This window comes from Bos grunniens, chromosome 26 (genome assembly GCF_055505025.1).
Source record: "Bos grunniens cultivar Pamir isolate PY7600 chromosome 26, Bosgru_T2T1.0, whole genome shotgun sequence".
In the NCBI taxonomy this organism is placed as follows: domain Eukaryota; kingdom Metazoa; phylum Chordata; class Mammalia; order Artiodactyla; family Bovidae; genus Bos; species Bos grunniens.
Window position 1 is genome coordinate 39,030,197 of NC_141190.1, and position 19,829 is coordinate 39,050,025.

The window sequence follows — 19,829 nt, forward strand, 5'->3', positions numbered from 1 at the left end:
AGGAACTGACTCATTTGAAAAGACTCTGATGCTAGGAAAGATTGGAGGCGGGAGGAGAAGGGGACGACAGAGGATGAGATGGTTGGATGGCATCACCGGCTCAATGGACATGAGTTTGAGTAAACTCCGGGAGTTGGTGATGGACAGGGAGGCCTGGCGTGCTGCAGTCTATGGGGTCGCAAAGAGTCAGACACGTCTGAGCTACTGAACCGAACTGAACTGAACTGAGGAGGCGGAGGATGAAGATGTGTATTAGAGACAAGACACAGGACTCGAGGGTGAGGCGCCTGGGGCGAAAGTAAGTGGAGAGGCCAAAAGTCCAGGAAAGCGGGGAGGGCGGGGCCTAGAGGAGGGTGGGGGCGGGGCCTGGAGGGTGGGGCCTGCGAGCGGGTGGGGCCCCTGGGTGGGCGGGTCAGGAGGAGGGGTGGGGTCTACGGGCTGGGGAGCTAGGATCTGTGCTCTGAGGCGGCGGCGGCTGCGGCGGAAAATGGCTGCTACGGAGGCTGCGGAGACTCAGCTGATGCTCGGAGTCGGGCTGATCGGTGAGGACACAGGCACCCTGCCCCTCAGGCCCACACCCAGTTCCGTCTCCGCCTGGGCCCGGGGCGACCCCTGCTCCCGCGGCCCGCAGCACCGCCAGCGGTGGGGAGAGCACGGCCCCCTCCAATTTGGGCCTGGGCTAGGGACTGTGGGCCCACCTCCTCGGCGCAGGGGCCGGGCTTGCAGTCGGGCCCGTGCGCCGGCGGCCTTGTTTGGGGCTTGCCGGCCTGGGAGGCAGGGCGGGGGGACCCCGGAGACCTCCAGGGTTCTAGGAGGGAAGTCCTCCTGGGTGTTCTGGGCTGCAGACGAGCCTGGACGTGAAGGCTGACCGAGTTGCTCAGGCGAGGCCCCAGTGAGGCCGAGGGCAGCTTGCAGGCCTCACGACTGTGAGGCTGCAGGGCCGGGGTCCCTCTGAGCGATGCAGAGACGGGCGCCACCCCGGCGCCCAGCTGGCCCCGGTCATGTGATCGAGCGGTTTCGGACGCGGTGGCCTGCTGCAGGCCCGGGGTGCTGCGCATTCTGCATCGATTGTTTCCCGTTTGATTCTCACCTCGGCTCCAGGGGGTCTGGCTAATGTTTGATGCCCACTTCACGGAGCAGATGGAGGCCGAGGGTGTCATTTGTGCAAGAAGGCACACTAGGAAGTGGTGGACCCAGGATGGGGACCCTTGCAGTCTAGCCCCAGAGCCCCACCTCATACCAGGGGAGAATGCCTGCATCCGAAGAGAGAGGTCGTGCATGTAACATGTAGTATCATCATAGTGGGTGGAATCCCAGTTTCTTTTGAGGAAATCAATGTATAAGGAAGTGCGTTAGGATCTTTGGGCTGCTGGAAATGCATGCCCGAGCCTTGTGCGATGGTTTTTGAAGCAGCGTCCATCCTACAGCGACAGTGAGCACGCGGTTGGTTTAGGGGAACGTCTGCCGTTCTCTGCATGCCATTGTCCTTTGAAAAAATATTCTCCAGAGATTTTCACATATGCCTAAACCCTAGTGCACAAACAAGTTCCTTGGGTTTAGCAAAACTGGTGGAAATGTGACTAAATGTTGCTGATTATTTTCACTGTCTCAAAGGAGTGCATTTATCTGGGAACAGATTCTGTGTTCATTTCTAATGTGATTTTAAAACTGTTTCAAAACAAAACCTAAGTACCTAAGAGATCTTCCACTCTAGTGTTCTTGGGCTTCCCTTGTGGCTCAGCTGGCAAAGAATCAGCCCGCAATGCCGGAGACCTGGGTTCAATCCCTGGGTTGGAAAGATCCCCTGGAGAAGGGAAAAGCTACCCACTCCAATATTCTGGCCTGGAGAATTCCATGGACTGTATAGCCCATGGGGTCCCAAAGAGTCACTCACAACTGAGCAAGACTGAGCAATTTTCGTTAAGACTTCTTAGTCCTTGAAGGTACTTTTGAGTTAAGACTGAATTAAACCATGACTTTATCTGGTATCAGCAACGAAAAAGATGACTTACTGCATTTTCAATTCATTTAAAAAAATTTTCATGTTTACATAAATTTAAAAGGGTTTGGCTTAAAAATAATGGGGGTGAGTGGAACTCCTTCCCCTTATGACTGGAGGAGGACCAGGTGTTGATAATCGCTGAAGCTGAGTGATGGAGGTTCATTTTATCATTCTCTACTTTTTTTTTATACTTGACATTTTCATAGTAAAAGATTTTTTTTTAAAGTATGTAGATGAAAAACTGGATTTTTACTGGTATATGTACAGTTACTGTTTCTCTAAATTTTAGGCTGTTTTTTGCCTGGAGTTGTTTTTATTAGCAAATTGCTCCTATTTTGTTACTGAGGTATTGACTTTGGTGGTGAAACTTCATGTGTGACTGTTTAACCATTATTATTAAAATTTTAAATATAGACTTCATACTATCAGTGCATAGCATGATATAACAGAGATTTCCCCATTTTCTTAATTTCCAGTTTTCAAACAAACCCTATGTATTTATTAAACATACTTCCAACTAGATCGTAAGGTAAAGTGATTATAAGTTTATGAGAATTTGTATGGGAGGAGATAGGGAAGACCCTACCAAACCGCTAAAGCTACATTTTCATTCATGAATTGTTAGAAAAGCTTCTTACTCAGGTGGCCTAAAATTCAAGATCAGGGGAGCTAGCTAATGGGACCAGGAGAGGTAGGTGAGAACTGGGGGATGGGGGTGGGGATCTCACATGCTCTGGGTTTCTTTGTAAAATGGGGTGTTGAAACTGATTCCACGAAGTGCCTCTAAGTAACCAATCAATTCACTTCCTTGCTGCTGTTTGGCATTCTCACAGTGACCATCTTTCCACCGTAGAAAAGGACACAAATGGAGAAGTTCTGTGGGTGTGGTGTTACCCTTCCACCACAGCTACTTTAAGGAATCTGCTGCTGAGAAAATGCTGCCTTACAGATGAAAACAAACTGCTCCATCCCTTCGTCTTTGGTCAGTACAGAAGAACATGGTTTTATATCACAACAGTTGAAGTTCCAGATTCTTCCATTTTGAAAAAGGTATGACTGTAGGAGGGTCAACAAAATGGAAAAATATTTAAAGTGATGTAAGATTATTCCAATAACCCTTAGCTTTAGACTTCCTCATTCATAATATGTTTTGGGAAAATATTAAATATATGATTTTAGTTGTGAATGTTCTCTTTGACATTTCACTCTCAATCATTATATTGATTGGTATATATATATATTGTTTGATTGACCTGTGGTTGGTATAGAGAAGCTTTTCCCAGGTTACACTTGGATGGAGTAGAAATGTAGAAAAGTTTTCAAAGCCTTGACTCTGATTAAAAGTGAGAAGAAGTAATTTTCCATAATTAAAAACTATTTTGAAGGATATAATTATCCTGGATAAGAAAACTTTTTTATTGGTTTATGTTTGATAAGGGGATGTTAAGAATAGAGAGGATAACTAAGGAAATTTGTGTGTTCAGTAGACTTTGTGTGTGTGTGTCATTTGATATGGACACCATCAAGGTGACAGGCTAAAAGCCAGTAAGTATGTGGTCATTTTGGACTTTCCTAGTCCCGCACAACCAAGAGGTTTTCTCAGAGAAAAGAATATTGGTACGGAGTGGCTGAGCCCCTGGTCGGTTTCCGGGTGAAGACTTCTTTTAGCATTTCGGGGCTATTTCTGTAGTCAGTCACCAGATGGTTTGAAGCATGTTCAGGATACCAGTTTAAATGTAAGGAATTACGTTTAAAGTAACAGGAAGGCAACAATTTAGAAACTGTAAGAGGTTTAAGACAAAACAGAGATTAATAATTAGAAAATGTGAATTGTAAAAAGATACTAATGGAAATAATAGGTATATGATGATCAGAAATTTGTATGTATAGTAATAGAGGCATATAAATAAATGAAGGTTATAACAATGCCCTTTAGCCTATATAACACCCTACAGAGAATTGACTATTTGGGGAACTGTATGATTTTTACTGAAACATATATATGTTGTTTTCCATCCTTCTATTTCATTAATGAAAAATAGTCAGTAAGTGGTAGGTCTGATATAGCATTCCTAATTCTGCTTTGATGAGGATGGGGGTTTTAAATAAAAACTCACATTTCTGATATTTGAAATATTTTTATGTTTTTGAGGAAAAGAATTCTAACTAAAAGGAAATTAAATATATGTATATATAATTTTTATGTGTGTATATATATACATAAAATATTTTTTATGTGTGTATATATATATTTGTAAATAGTATATACACATAAAAGTATAAAGAGGCAAGTGAGGACTTGTAACTTGTTTTGGTCTTTTCTTTTTAATGCTGGTTTGTCTTATACAAGAGGCTTGTTAGGATGTAGTAATAAAGATTAATTCTATTAAAGTGTCTTTAAAGAGTGTACTTTTTTTTGTTTGTTTTGGACAGGTGACTCATTTTTCTATTGTTCTGACCGCCAAAGATTTTAATCCAGAGAAATATGCCGCCTTCACTAGGATATTGTGTAGGTCTGTATGAAAACTGTATTAAATGCTAATATACAAAAATGAGGATCTTACTCAATAGTCATGTAGCAGATTTCTACATGAGGAAGCATATTTCAGCCTTCTGTTTGGACACTTTTATAAAGAGGCATTTTGTCTTACGTCTATGGTACTGCTCCTGTTATCAGGGGAAATGATAGATGGGGGGAGAAAAGGCAGTTTGCACAACTGTTGTAGGTGCTGGGTATTTTGAGTCACTTGCCACTTTTGGTATTTTACTTCCGCTCATTTCCAAGCTGGAACCTTCCTTGGGATGGAAGTGGTAAGCTGGTTCATCTGTGTCAGGCTGTGTGTGGGAGTCATTGGGGAAGGCTAACAGGCATTTTGAATTATGCTTAAGGACAGGAAAATATTTTTAGCTGGAATGCTGAGGAGCTGAGAAACTGATGAACTGGTTAATCATGATTCAAGTGGACTCCTTCAGTTTCGCAACTGTTGAAAAAATTAATCTGAAGTATACTAGTTTACTTTCTTGCCTTGATAAGTGTATCTGGTGAAATTAATGAAATCTCTTATATGTGAGAGACATTATCTTTTTCTTTAAACAAGACTTTTGCAGGGTTTCGGGTTTTGCTTTTTTTTTTCCTTCTAATATTGTCACTAGATAGAATTATAATTCTATCTAGTGACAGTGTTATGTAATAACCTCAGGTTTACATCCAGTATGTAGATTTTTATGGGGGGCGGGATAAGAGGTGTTGTTTTTGTTTTTCACACTATAAGCCTGATAAATGGTTGCATTTTTGCCATTTTTATATACGTATACACACACGTACACACAGTCTAAGAATACCATCTCATGATCTAAATGTTACAGTTAGGTTGTATTTTGACAAAATGAAGTTTTACTGTTTTTGCAGTCAGCTGTGATAAGAAAAACTTGTTGCTCTCCATGAGATAAATTCCGGGAGTGTGGCTCACTGTGGAATAGACACATTTGTCTGCAAATAAGGCACTGACACAAAGGGAGATTGTTACTGTTAGGGTCACCATCCAGAAGCCGTGGACTAAAGCCACTGCAGAGGTGTTTGAACAAACGGTGGACTCCATTTCATTTGAGTCAAGGTTAGGTTACTCAACTGAATTCACTGGGAAGTATTCTGGGCCCTCTGGGCCTCCAAAGGCCGGGTAGCTTTAGACCGTACTTCCTGCCCTGGAGGAAGCCCAGAGGGTTTCTCAGCTTGTGCCGTGCTGTGACATTGTCACACTCTGAATTCTCTCCTCCTGTCACAGTTACAACAGGAATGCGGACTCAAGCTGATGCCAGCCACTTCCTCTGCCCGCCCCCTGCTAACACCCTCAAGTGTTTGCCCTGGCACCTGTCCACACCCCCGTGCTCTCTGCACACACACTCAGTCTCCCCACGAACACCTGTGCCTCTTTACACACACAGAGATAAACACTTTTTCACTTTCTCTCTTTTATTTTGATTAAGGTATAGCTGATTTACAATGTTGTGTTAGTTAGAAAAGCACTTTTTGATGGCGGGAAGGCGCCCTCTCCCATTTCTGGTGAGAGGGGCCCTTCACGGCACGCTGCACACAGTGGCCGGGGAATCCCCACATGGCGGGGTCCATTCCCTCTGTGGGATCTGGGCCCACTGCCATGACCCCTGTTTATAATTTTAAATTAATTTTTTTAATGAAATTTTATTTTATTTTTAAAATATGTAATCATTTTAATGGTGCCGTTTGGTTTTCTGCTCTGCTTTGGTGGTGGTAATGTAAGCACATAATAAAAAGAAATGCAAATAACACCAAAGGGTGTACAGTGAAGTCTAAGTCCCCTTTTCCCCCAGTTCCCAGTCCCCAGTTCTTCCTCCTGACCCCCTACCCCAGGGCAGCTCCTGGACTTGCCTTCCTTATGTCTTACTGGAGCTGTTTTCTTCATCTGTAAGCCCTGGATGAGTTAATGGGGTTGACTGTTTTCTATATGTGACAGTTCACCATATTCATTATCCTCTGCCTCTTTTTCCCCAGGGTGTGCACAAAAATAATTTAAAAACACTGACAGTTGATGAAATTTAATAAGCAGTTAAATCCCATGCTTTTTTTCACCTAATCTACAATAAATATAGTTTTCAAGTGAACTTGTCTTAAACAGTTATTTTATGTTCATCCCAATTTTGTACCCCTTCAGCTACTAAAATGCCCAAGTAGACCCAGACCTGCTTCTCTAGAAGAATTCACAGTTTCTCACAGGAAGAGATTGCAGGAGAGGGGCCTGATTTCACATGTGAGCTGTAAATGAGCTGGCTTCCTGTCAGCATTTTCTGGACCTTCTTAATTTAATGAATGTATCTAGTGTGTATTTATCACCAGAAATTTAGAGGAGTTTGATTTCTTAATTATCTAAATATAGCTACCTCTGAGAACTCCAATAGTAAATATATGTTCTACAACTAATTGCTGCTTTCTCTGTGGGCAATGCACAAACTCCTTTCTTATGAAAGGAAATCCAACAATAAAACAGAGTTGTTATGCCCAACGACACCACCTGTGAATGTAAGACATAAAAACAGATAAGGATACAGTATTCTTGAGAACAGTGGGGCCTCAGGAAGTCCTTAGTTCATTCTCCTGCCTAAGGACCTCAGCCGGCCTCCGCAGATGTAACGAGAGCTGACTTCACAGAACTGTTGAACGTTTCTCCAGTGGTGGTTTTATTTTTCTAATATATTTTCCAAGTAAATTTATAGAAGTAACCATGTCATGAAAAGATGCAGGCATTCAGAAGTGTGTTAGCAAGTTGGCTCAGGTTCTTTAGAACGTACCCATGCCTGGCCTTGGTACGTTACTCCAGGTGGTCCATGCTAACTAGAAGCACGCTTGCTTTTTTGTCCTTTCTCACAGAATGTACCTGAAGCATGGGAGTCCAGTTAAGATGATGGAAAGTTACATCGCAGTTCTCACGAAGGGGATATGCCAGAGTGAAGAAAATGGCTCTTTCCTTAGCAAGGACTTTGATGCCCGAAAGGCATACCTTGCGGGTTCCATCAAAGGTAAAAAAAAAAAAAAAAAAGATGCAAAAAAGAAACAAAAACCCATCCCAACAACAACAAAACCCCAGGCCAAGGACAGTCTCGCATTAGAGTGTTATTTCCTCTTTCCACATGTTTTCATCTACATGATATTCGTTTCCTGTGCGGGAAGGTAGTTCTCCATTTCCTTATGTGGTTAGAAGTCTGTCAGGAAAGCAGACTTGTGTGGTGTTTCTTTCCATGTGATTCCAGCTGTCTATAGAGAGTTCTTTTCATCTGTATGCTGAAGTTCGCAGGTCGAAGTCTCCACTGACTTCTGTCGTTTTCCTTTCCTTAGATCTTAGCAGTGACCTCTTCCTCCTGGGGAGCTGAAGCCCCCGCCCCAGTTCCCAGTCTAACTCCCTGCCTCTCCTCGCTGGAAGGTCCAGCCTAGAGCTGAGCCGAGAGTTTGTATCCTTAAACAAGGAAAGAAAGAGGATTCCGCGGCTGATGCTGGCCTTCATTCTCATCCCTGATCCCACTGTTTCTTATGGTTTCTAAGCATCCCTGTTGAGGTATTAGGTGTTTGTCCAGCTGTCTCTCACAAGGACTTGTGCAGTGATGAGTATGTAGGTTTGGGGGATCAGTGAACCTTTTTTCTTAAGCTTTGACGACCCCAAAGATGGTGATTCCCTTCATATAATTCCCCTTTCTTGTGAATCTGGCTTTACCTCTGCACCCAGCATCCAGTCCCTTGTGGGAGTGGGTGTAGCTACCGTAACACCCATCCTGGGGAGCAGATGTATGGAGTGATATGACCATCCACCAACTAAGGTGCTTCTGTACTTATAACATTTACTGAAATTTATTCTCTGTTTTGAAAATAATTATGCATTCGTGTGATAAGAATCATTTCTGATAAAAACTTGATTTCCTTATATAATGTTTAATGCACTCACAATTTTTTTTGTTTTAAGACATTGTATCTCAGTTTGGAATGGAAACTGTTATCTTACACACAGCACTGATGCTAAAGAAAAGAATTGTCGTCTATCACCCCAAAATAGAAGCTGTCCAGGAGTTTACCAGGTATGATCTCTTATCATTAAAAAGTGTAAACTTTGTTGGCAGCCACTTTGGGGTCCTCTGTGTCCCTGTTGGTTTTCATGTTGGAATAAATAAGATATGTTAGTTTAGGGGTGAAATGCCACTTTGGTTTAGATTTCGTATTCAAGGTCACTGAGTTTGAACAGATTCTTCTTTAAATTTTGAAATATGAACTAATATTTTGGAGCAGGAAGTTTGCAGACATTCCCTTGCCAGATAGTAGATATCAGCCTTGTAGCCATATGCTTTCTGTCCCAATTACTCAACTGCCATGGGTTGCATAAAAACAGCCATGGACAGCCCATGCATAAATGAATGAGCATGACTGTGTTCTGGTAAAACCTTACGTGCAAAGGAGGGCAGCACACTCATGGGCCATAGTTGCCTGACCCCTGTTTTTGGCAAGTTGTTCTTCCATTCAGTTTTATCCCAGACTCTTATTTATATAGTAAATATAGATTTGTTTTGTTTTCTTTGCCAAATCTAACTTAGATTTATTCTTAGATTCTTTTGTAAAAGCAGAGGAGCTAGCATTTATGCCAATCACTGTATGTGAGGCATTGTGTAAGTCACTTGGATGTATTAGACTTACTCACGAGAAGAACCCTGGGAGGAAGTGTGACTGCCCTGTTTATAGATAAGCAGATCGAGGCTAAGTGGTTAGATACTGAGAAGAAAAAAGGCTTGCTAGGCAGAAAGACCTGGGGTAAAGTCCTGGGAGACAACTTCTTAGCCTTGTGACCACGTAAAGGATATGTAATGTTTCTACACCTCAGTTTCTTTATCTGTGAAATGAAGCTGGTAATACCCGCCTCATAAGCTTGGTTTCAGGACTGGAAATAATTTGTGTAACATGCTCAGCACGTGCCTTGCACATAGTGTGCACTCGAGAAGTGATTACGGTTGTAAGGATGGTGCTTGCCTCAGGTCACAGTAATGGGACCAGAATTGTCATCCTGCTCTCACTCCCCAAGTCTGTGTTTTTCCACCCATTTGCCCTCTTCCTCTACATTTATGCTTCTGAAACCTGAGTGTCCTCAGTTTCTGAGATGTCTAGTGGGCCACCAGAGGGTTCACAAAACCACAGGCGCATCAACGCATACTTCTTCCTGAACGAAGTAGCTGTCTCACTGGAAGTTTTTTAAGAAAACGTATTTTCGTATAAAAACAAACACAAAGTAGTTTGCAAGTTTGGCTGGAATTTTAAATATGAAATGGGAGGCTTCAAAAAAATTTCTTGCTTGTAGGGCCCACTTTGAATCTTACCCCCAGACCGCTTCTGTGGCAGCCTGCAGAGTGGGGCATTGGGAAGAGCACTTTATTATTATTGTTATTGTTTTGGCTGCCCTGTGAGGCGTGTGGGATACTCCCTGAGCAGGGATGGAACACGCACCCCCTGCAGTGGAAGACAGTCTTAACCACTGGACCATGGGGGAACACTTTAAAAGCATCATTCCCCAACTATGGAGATCTTTTGAAACTAATACCTTCAGTTTTTTGTAGCTTATCTGACCCAAAAAGTTGTGTTTAAAACACTTGGGCTTCCCTGGTGGTTCAGTGGTAAAGAATCCACATGCCAATACAGGATACTCGGGAATTGGATCCCTGGGTCAAGAAGATCCCCTGGAGAAGGAAACGGCAACAGTCCAGTTTTCTTGCCTGGGAAATCCCATGGACAGAGGAGCCTAGCGGGCTACAGTCCACGGGGTCACAAAGAGTCGGACACGACTGAGCAACTAAACAACAGCAAAACGCTGCATTAATTTACTCTGAAGCCTCGAGGTGTTGGCACAGTGAGCGTTTGTTCTTCTGCATCCGGAAGCCAGTTTCCTCCCGCAGAAGAGGAGGGAACAGGATGGGCGGAGTCTCAGGGGTGGGCTGGCAGCCATCTGTGTTCTCACTTTGACTCCCCAGGACTCTGCCTGCCCTGGTATGGCATCGGCAGGACTGGACCATACTTCACTCCTACGTGCACCTGGATGCCGATGAGCTGGAAGCCCTACAGATGTGCCCAGGTAGGCAGCAGGCTCCCAGGGGAGGAGAGGCTCGGCTTTAACCCGGGTTGTTGTTTGTTTGCAGGGGGATTTTGTTTTGTTTTAATTTTAGAGCATTCCTAAGGGAAATGTTGGGCTTTCCTGGTAGCTCAGTTGGTAAAAATCTGCCTGCAACGTGGGAGACCTGGGTTCAATCCCTGGGTTGGGAAGATTCCCTGGAGGAAGGCATGGCAACCCACTCCAGTATTCTGGCCTGGAGAATCCCCATGGACCAAGGAGCCTGGCGGGCTGCACTCCATGGGGTTGCAAAGAGTTGGACGTGACTGAGCAACTAAGCACAATAAGAGGAATGTTGATTATTTATTGTTTCTTTGGTAAATGCAGCCAGTTGTTTTTTCCCTTAAAAAGTTTTTTTAATTAAAAAAATTTGTACACCTGAAACTAATAAAACATTGTAAATCAACTATAATAAAAATTATAAAATTTTAAAAAATTGTGATAAAATACACAAAATCACCTAAAAGTTAGCACCGTTTTCATTTTCCTTTTTATGAAGTGGGGCATGTTTCAAGACTTGTGGGGTCTTAGTTCTCTGAGCAGGGATTGAGCCCATACCCCCTGCAGTAGAAGCATAGACTTAGCCACTGGACTGCCAGGGAAATCTTCCTCATGGTATCTTTTGATGAATAGAAATCTTAATGTGTTGGGATGTTTTTAGACTTATGATTTTATCTTTTATATTTTGTTTAAGAAAATTTCTATCCCAATGGCAGAAAGATGTTCTCCTATATTTTCTTATAAAACTTTATAAAGTTTTTTCTTTCCCATTTAAGTCTTTAATCTACCTGGAATTACTGTTTTTGTAGGTAGGGTGTGAGTTTCACTATTTCAGTTTTTTCCATCTGGATAGCAACTTGGCTCAGGAACACTGAATAGTGTCCTCTCTCTCCAGGAATCTGCAGTATCATTTTTTTTATATTTTATATATGATTTTATATATCATAGAAATCATGGTTTTATGAATCATATTTGATACATGATTTTGGTCATCATATATATCACATTTTCTTAAACCGGAGGGAATCTTTGTCTGGGTGCTCTGTGGTAGGTTTTTTCTTTTGTTACTGCCATTGTTTTTTAAATGTCCTCACTTGGTAAAGTAAAATTGGTCCAAAAAACAATTTCTTTTCATTGTATTGCTCTGTGAAATCTAAAGTCAAGGAACCTTTGTTTTAACACCAGTTCAAAAAGTCTGCTAATTCTTATTTATTTATTTATTTTTGGCTGTACTGGATCTTCGCTGCTGCACCCAGGCTTTCTCTAGTTGCAGCGAGCGGGGTTCACTCTCCAGCTGCGGTGCGCAGGCTTCTCATTGCGGCGGCTTCTCTTGTTGCGGCTCATGGGCTCTAGGGCACACAGGCTTCAGTTGTTGCGGCCCACGGGCTTAGCTGTCCCATGGCATGTGGAGTCTTCCTGGAGTAGGGTCAAACCCGTGTCCCTTGCATTGGCAGGTGGATTCCTAACCGCTGGACCACCAGGGAAGTCCAGTCTGCTGATTCTTGAGTTGCTTTGATTCCTCTAGTGTTTATTGTATCTGATCTAAAGTTGGTGACGATGATGCTATTTCCTCCATGCTATCCCTGAGGAACCTGAGTGTTTGGTTGTGACTTCTTGGCGATAGAGACCTGGGAGGGGACAGTGGTCAAGAGAATCCTTGCTATACACTGTTTTCTCTATCATTCTCTTTTAAAGATTCTATTTTTTATTTGGCTGCACAGATAAAGACTTGTGGGATCTTAGTTCTCCAAACAAGGATTGAACCCAGGACCCAGCAGTGAAAGCACCGAGTCCTAACACTGGACCACCAAGGAATTCCCTCTGTCATTCTTGACCCAAATAGCAACAACTAAAAAGCTGATTCTTTATTTCAGCCTTCTTCCTTGACGTAAAATCTAATTTGGGGACATTCTGAGGGGTTTGTGAGTTTCTTCAGACAGTTGGCAATAATGTCACCTTGAGAAATACCACGGATACAGCTTAAATGCCCTGGATAAGTAACGCAGAGAAGAAAAGCAGCTGACGAGCTCTTAGACTCACTCCCGTTTTGGCATGTTCACAGTGTGATTTCCTCCTTCTCCAGTAATGCTGATCCTCCCTGTAACACAGGTTACATCGCTGGATTTGTGGACTTGGACGTGAGCAATAGATCAGACCTGTACGATGTGTTTGTGAATCTGGCAGACAGTGAGATCACCATCACCCCGCTCGCAAAAGGTTAGTTCTCTGTTCTCTGTTGTTGACACCAGATATAAGCCAAGCAGTTGTATTTTTTTAGGCTGATTCTCATTATTTAAATACTAAGTACTCACCTGTTGTGCTGGATGGATTTTTCTGTGTCTAGAACACAGCACTCATTCTAGTAGACCTAACGGTTAAGGGTACGTATGAGTGCTTATGCTGTATGGCATATGTATATTAGTAAGGTCAATGGTCTATTCATCTTGTTTCTCCACTTTTCTGTTTAAACAAAGTGTATTTGATATCTATTGCTGCATAACAGATTACTACTAAACTTTGTGATTTAAAACACCAAATACTGATTATCTCAAAGTTTTGGTGGGCAAGAATTTAGGAGGGACTTAGCTAGGAGGTTCTGGCTCAGGGTCTCTCATGAGGTTTTAATCAAGATATTGCCAGGGCTGCAGTCAAATGAAAGCTCAGCTGGAGTGAAGAGGACCCCTTTCCAAGCTTGCTCACATGGCTGTGGACAGGCGGCCTCACCACAGGGGCCTTTCCCTAGCACAGCTTGAGTGTTCTCAGCACGTGACTGTTGGTCACCCCAACAGTAATTCAAGACAGAGGGGCCACGATGTCTTGTGCAACCTAGTCTGGGAAGTCACATACCGTCACTTCCTCCATATTCTATTTGTTAAAGCAGGTCATTAAGGGAAAAGAATTTACCTCATGTCCACCTCATGAAGGACAAAGTGTCAAAGAGTGTGCAGACATCTGTCACTACACAAGGGTTGAATGTGACTCCTGTGTGGAAAATCTTTTTGAACAATGTCTCAGTAAACACCAGGGAATGAATATTCTTGGAGGCTAAAGACCCAGGACATTGTGAAGTTTTGGTTTTAGGTGAGAATTACCTGTAACAGCTTTTGTGTTGTCATTTTCTCTTTCTCCTAAAATTGGGAGCAGCTGAATGCTAGCCAGTGAGGGATATTTGTTAGCTGGGTTCTGATTATGTGAGGTTTTATCTAGCAACCTCCAATTAATAGAACTAAAACTTGTTTTCTCTTAATTCACTTGGAAATTACAAACATAATACATATTCATGGTGAAAAATTCAAAATATAGTATCAGGTTTTTAGGCGATGTTGCCTTTTATAAAGCTGGAGTGGTAGAAATCTAGCTGTGGCCAGGGCCACTGAAACTGCTGAAGCGTTAGGACCAGGCAGAAACTGCCGCTCCCTGCTGTCCCCTGCTGTCCTGAGTCAATAAAATGGGCTTGTCCCCGTGGAGCCTGTCCCTCTTGAGTGTTAAACCTAAATCTCTGTTAACCTTCTTGCTGCAGAAAATAGCAATGTAGATACTGGGTTGGCCAAAAAGTTCATTACCGAAAAACCTGAATGAACTTTTTGGTCAGCCGTAATTACTGTAACTTAGGTTGCTGCCGTGGCTCATTCCTAAGGGCCTTTACACCGTGATTGTTGAGATGCTTCTGCAGAACTGACAGGAAGCACGGCTTTCACAATATTCCTGCCAGAAAAATAAACATGAATTCCCAACTGTGAAGACGGGGACAGGAAAGTCAGGCTCTTGGCTTACAACCTACACACAGTCAGTTTTCATTAGGTTTTTGTCTAGAAAGAAAAAATTGTCATCAGAATTCTGGTTTGGCGTTGGTGTATTTTTACTGTGGACATGAAGTACATAAATCATGATTATGCCTTACCTCCTGTTGTGTCGTCGTATTTGTGTGAGGTCAGTTCAGTTCAGTCGCTCAGTCGTGTCCGACTGTTTGCGACCCCGTAGACTGTAGCACACCAGGCCTCCCTGTTCAACACCAACTCCCGGAGCCTACTCAAACTCAATGTCCATTGAGTCAGTGATGCCATCCAACCATCTCATCTGTGTGTAGTAACAGGATGGAGATGTGGGGGCTTGTCAATTGTTTTTTCAGAATCCCCTCTGTATAGTCGTTTGGGTTGTCATGTAGATGATTATTTTTCATTTTGTAAATGTCTAAACATTCACATAACATATTCTTCTTGATCTCACCAGAGGCCATGACAATGGGCAAACTGCATAAAGAAATTGGTCAGTTAATTGTCCAGTCGGCAGAAGATCCAGAGAAGTCAGACAGCCAAGTTATACAGGTAATGCTTTCATCTTCCCACCAACGGTGTCCCAAAAAGGCATCTTTGGGCAGCGGCAAGTTATCTGCTGTCCATGTGACCAGAGTGAAGTGACTGGAGAGGCCCATGGGCAGCTGCTCAGATGAGGTCTTCAGGATAGACCCGATGAAGATGAGCCAGTTAGTCGCCAGGCTCCACGGGGAGACGGGTACAGGGGGCTGGTGCCCAAATCAAGCAGTTGTTGTGAAAGCTATAACCACTGAGTGGTGAGAGGGGCCACAGGTTTGGTGGGCACTTGCCAGCAACGCCGTTCTCTTCAGTGCTGGTGGCCCATCCAGCTGTGGCTGGGAGGGGTGGGTGGGTTTTGTCCTGAGAACCCAGATTCTTGAGACTGTCCTACTGGACAGATGGTCATTACCCACCCATTCCACCATCAACATTAGAGTGAAAACAGTGTTGGTGAAATGTATGAATTTGAGTTTTGAATTACAGTGTTTTTCATGGACTAAAAGTGATCCATAGATGGTTCACTATAACGTATGATGTAGTGCCTGGTATGTATTCTGAATTCAAAAATATCTGAATAAATTAATGATGTCACCAAACCAGGAAAGAGACATGACTTTAATGCGAGCCCTGCTGAGTCCTCAGCCACCCAAAGGGAATGTCAGTCTGTGAAGGGGAAGGAAAGCCTGTGTGGCTGGTGCTGGGCTGCTCATCCCAGGCAGGAGGGGACTCTGGGAAGAGATTTGTTCTAAAAACAATAGCAGATTCCTCAAAGAGCCAAACACAGCATTAATAGAGATTTGGTAATTCTATATTAAAAATTGAAAACAGGAACTCAAATAGATATTTATGTACCCATGTCCATAGCAGCATTATTCACAATGGCCAAAAGGTGAAAACAGCCTAGATGTTCCTCAGCAGACGGATGGGTCAACAACATGTAGTGTGCACATATGGTGGGATGTTAGCCTTAGAATGAAGCGCTGACGTGTGCTACAGCATGCATGAGCCTTGAAAACATTATGCTGAGTGAAATACGCCAGTCACAGAAGGACAGATGTTTTGATTCCACTAGTACCTATTAATAGAATAGGCAAGTTCATAGAGGCAGAAAGTACAATGGTGATTGCCAGGGTCTAGAGGGGCGGGTGGGGGGTTACTGTTTAATGTGTACAGAGTTTTGGTTTAGGATGATGAAAAAGTTCTGGGAATGGGTAGTGGTGATGGCTGCACAACATGACGAAAGTACTTAAACGCCACTGAGTTGTGCACTTCAAAAAAAAAAGGTTAAAATATTCCCCCCACCCTGACCACTGCTGCTGTGCAAAGTTAGCCGTGCCATATATTTTTTGTTGTTTTAAATTGGTTTCATTTTTTATAGTTTACAAATAAAATAAGTCTGATAAACTTAAAAAATAGCAGGAAAATTTCTGGAGAGCTATTCAAATTTTTGGACACTAGCGTATTATATATTTTCCTATTCTATTAAAGGATATCTCCCTAAAAACAAAAGAAATCTTCACCAACCTGGCTCCATTTTCAGAAGTTTCAGATGATGGAGAAAAGCGAGTGCTCAATTATGAGGCACTAAAGCAAAGACGATTTCCACCAGCCACAGAAAACTTCCTCTACCATCTAGCAGCCGCGGAGCAAATGCTGAAAATCTGACGGTGGGACAGAATGTGTCACGGATGACTGATGTAAAGCCCTGGCACCATGACTCTCCATTCACTATGTAAAATACTGGAAATGACCAAGAAAATGTTACACTTTTAATGTTTTATTTGAAAGCATTGTAATTTGACCTGAAAAAGCACTGAAACACACATGAAAACACTTCTGATTTCCTCCTGATTAATTTCATGCCTACTCTCAATGTTTACAAAGTGCTGTAACCACCTATCTGGGTAACTTTATAAAAGCCCGTCATCCCGGGGTAAGAGCAGAGCAGCTCTGTCAAGTTCTCCTGCAAATCGCAGCAAATCTGAAGGCCTTCATTATTGTAAGTTCCAGTTTATCTCATTGTGTAACCACAAACTAATGGTTTATTTTCGGAAAGCTGCCTGAAATTTTGCTTTGAATTCTTCTAGGAAGAACTTTAATTCCTCATGAGGAACTCTACTTTCTGAGCCAAACTACTAAGTTCTCTGCAGAACCGTCTAGAAGATCATTCAAAAGACCCTGCAGTTGCACTTTCTTGTAAAAGAAATTTTTTTCTTAGCCTTTGAATATTTTGCCTATATTACAAGGGTTTTGCCTAGATTTTATACTTGAGTAGACAACTTTAATAATCCATATTTATACTGTCTCAGAGGTAAGCATTTGGCAAATTTAAGCCATGAGTACTCTTTAATTAACCTAGTTGCTAGCAATATTCTTTTGAAAAAAGAGGCCAGTCCTTATGTAGTAGCATAAGAGAAGAAGCCCATTTTGAATATAAATGTCTGTCTGACTGAAAGCAACCTTATATAATTGGTGAGGGAGTATGAGAATTAACTTCTCGTAAAGGCCAAAACCAGAGAATGTCTTCAAACGACGTCAGTAAAAATAATTTGGCCACATATGAAGGTATCCATTCTCATTTAGTTAGGTACCTTTTTCATAATTGGAGACCTAAAAATTGCAAAGTAAGCATGGGGGTCTAAATTACGTTTTGTTATATGTATTCATATTAATTATGACAGGTTATTTTTTTCACTTAGTACTCTTGTCCTCAGAAATCTTAACCAGAAAAATGTTTGCAGAAAAACTTGTCTGTATTGGATCTTTCATTTATCCTGGGTGGTAGACATTTGTTAAGGAAAAAAATTTTAAAACAGTCCCTTTTTGGTTGGTGTCAGGGGAGGATTTGAAATGAAGTGATGTTTACTGGGGCAAACAATTGAAAATTAAATCTGCACTTTATGAAAATGAATACTAACGTCTTTTTCACCCTCTTTTTTTTTTATATATTACTGTATTAGCTCATGATCAAAGTTGTTGAAATGACAAATTTATGATACAGAAATAAAGTGAAATATTTTGATATTCAGCACTTTTAGGCATAAATTGTGCCCTTTCTCCGCACTCCAACCAAACGAAAGTAAAAACCCTCTCTGTCAAATGTGGACCCCCTGGGGATTATCCGAAGACCTATTTGAGTGTTCAAGCAGTCTGGCTCCTTCCACCCCTGCCTTGGCCCTTCTTTCCTTACCCGGTCCTCCTCCACGCCCCCTTCCTGGAGCTGACTGTAAGGTCCAAGTGTCATCTTTGAAAAGATGTCCTCACATTACTGCTGTATCCTCGATCAGTGGCTAAATCTTCCCTTGGAGCCTTTGCACATTTGTCATTTTGTTTAGTAGGAACTTGTGGCTACATGGAGCTGACTGGTGGATCATTTTGACTGGTTTTGTCCTTCTAGGCTGTGGTGAAACACCTTTTACCAAATTTGGAGATAACTGTCATTGTGGCCCAGGGAAAACTGAAAGCCACAGGTGCATTGTTTCTTTTTTAAGATTTATTTTTTTGGCTGTGGTGAGTCTTCATTACTGCATGCAGGCTTTCTCTAGTTGCGGTGAGCGGTGGCCACTCTTCATTGTAGCGTGAGGGCTTCTCACTGCGGTGACTTCTGTGGAGCGTGGGCTTGTAGGGCTCACGGGCTTCAGTAGTTTCGGCTTCCAGGATCCAGAGCACAGGCTCTAGTTGTACAGCACGGGCTTAGTTGCTTTACAGCCTGTGGGATCTTCCCAGACCAGAGATCAAACCGGTGTCCCTGGCATCGCAAGGCAGATTCTTAACCACTGGACCCCCAGGGAAGCCCCACAGGTGTGTTCAGAGATGACTTGCGGCAGGGTGTGTGAGAAACATCCTCCATCCGGTACACAAGCATGGTGCCTGCTCTACACTGTGCTCTGTGTATCGTATCCTGGGGCTTCCTTGATGCCCACGACAATGTTCTTACTCTCAAGATGCACCATCTGTGGGGGCATAGGGTCAGCAAACAGGCCATGGCATGGCCGTGTGGCAAGTGCTAGGCGAGACATGAGCGCTATGGGAGCACATTGGAGGGGCACCTAATTCAGTCTTGCGAATCCTGGAAGGCTCCCTGGAGGAAAGTGATTAGCATCCAAGTCAGACCTGAAGCCCAGGGAGAGGTTAACCTGGAACAGAGGGAACAGCGTGTGGGAAGGCTCAGAGACACTGATGGATGTCAGTACAGAGTGAGGAGGGGGAGTGGCAAGAGAGGAATAAAGTCTTCTACCTGCTGTGGCAAGGAATTTGGACTTCATCCTGGTGTACTGGGAGGCCATTTAAGGCTTTTAAGCAGGTGTGGTTTAGAAGAGCAGGCTAGAAATGGATTGATGAGCAATACCAGCAGGGGATGCTGTTGGACTGAGCCATGGTGGTGGCAGACAGAGGGGTGAGTTCTAGCGGCTTAACACTATCTATCCGGCTGCTGAGTCTACTGAATGGGGTGGGGGCAGGAGGGGAGTAGGGGGTGATGCCAGTGGTCCTAAGCTGGTAAGTGGCAGTGCCATTTCCTGAGACTGGGAGGGAAAGATGCTCCCAAATGTATGTCTGGATGGCAGACTGCAGGGGACAGTGGATGTGGGCCTGTTGCTCAGGGGAGAGCCAGCCTCATGACAGGCCTGCCCAGTGGGCAGTGGCCGTGTCAACAGCACTGGGGGGCACGGATGACAGCAGCCTCAGCAGTGGAAGGTGGGGTGGAAAGACTGAGGGCAGAAAACTCTTTGAAAAACTTTGGCTACACAGAGGGGTGTTTGTTTTTTCATGAGCCAGGTGACTCATGCAGTTGAAATGCTCCTGGGAAGAAGCAGAGGAGGGAGGCTGAAGCCAGAGGGGGCAGTGAAG

The 19,829-nt window shown here is 43.3% G+C and overlaps 1 protein-coding gene across 8 annotated transcripts; it reads left to right on the forward strand.

Moving 5' to 3' along the window:
- Positions 1-462: 462 nt before the first annotated feature.
- On the forward strand, positions 463-18,012 carry DENND10 (DENN domain containing 10). 8 transcript variants are annotated; one of them, XR_015155336.1, is made up of 10 exons: positions 463-542; positions 2,836-3,052; positions 4,436-4,515; positions 7,404-7,552; positions 8,488-8,599; positions 10,532-10,632; positions 12,778-12,885; positions 14,899-14,993; positions 16,470-16,980; positions 17,069-18,012. XR_015155336.1 is itself a non-coding variant. In XM_086377658.1 (9 exons), the coding sequence occupies exons 4-9, from the start codon at positions 7,405-7,407 to the stop codon at positions 16,644-16,646; spliced, it is 741 nt and encodes a 246-aa protein (XP_086233784.1). In that variant the 5' UTR covers positions 463-542; positions 2,836-3,052; positions 4,436-4,515; position 7,404; the 3' UTR covers positions 16,647-18,012. The 8 variants fall into 8 exon arrangements, 4 of the variants coding, with proteins under 4 accessions (XP_086233784.1, XP_086233783.1, XP_086233785.1 ...); XR_015155335.1 differs by having other exon boundaries at positions 2,856-3,052; XR_015155337.1 differs by lacking the exon at positions 4,436-4,515.
- Positions 18,013-19,829: the final 1,817 nt, after the last annotated feature.

Bases quoted from the DNA above. Each gene is read 5' to 3' on its own strand.
- DENND10 (XM_086377657.1), top strand. From the start codon at position 488: ATGGCTGCTACGGAGGCTGCGGAGACTCAGCTGATGCTCGGAGTCGGG. The intron at 7,553-8,487 runs GTAAAAAAAAAA...TTTTGTTTTAAG, and splicing joins CCTTGCGGGTTCCATCAAAG to ACATTGTATCTCAGTTTGGA. The intron at 10,633-12,777 runs GTAGGCAGCAGG...CCTGTAACACAG, and splicing joins AGCCCTACAGATGTGCCCAG to GTTACATCGCTGGATTTGTG.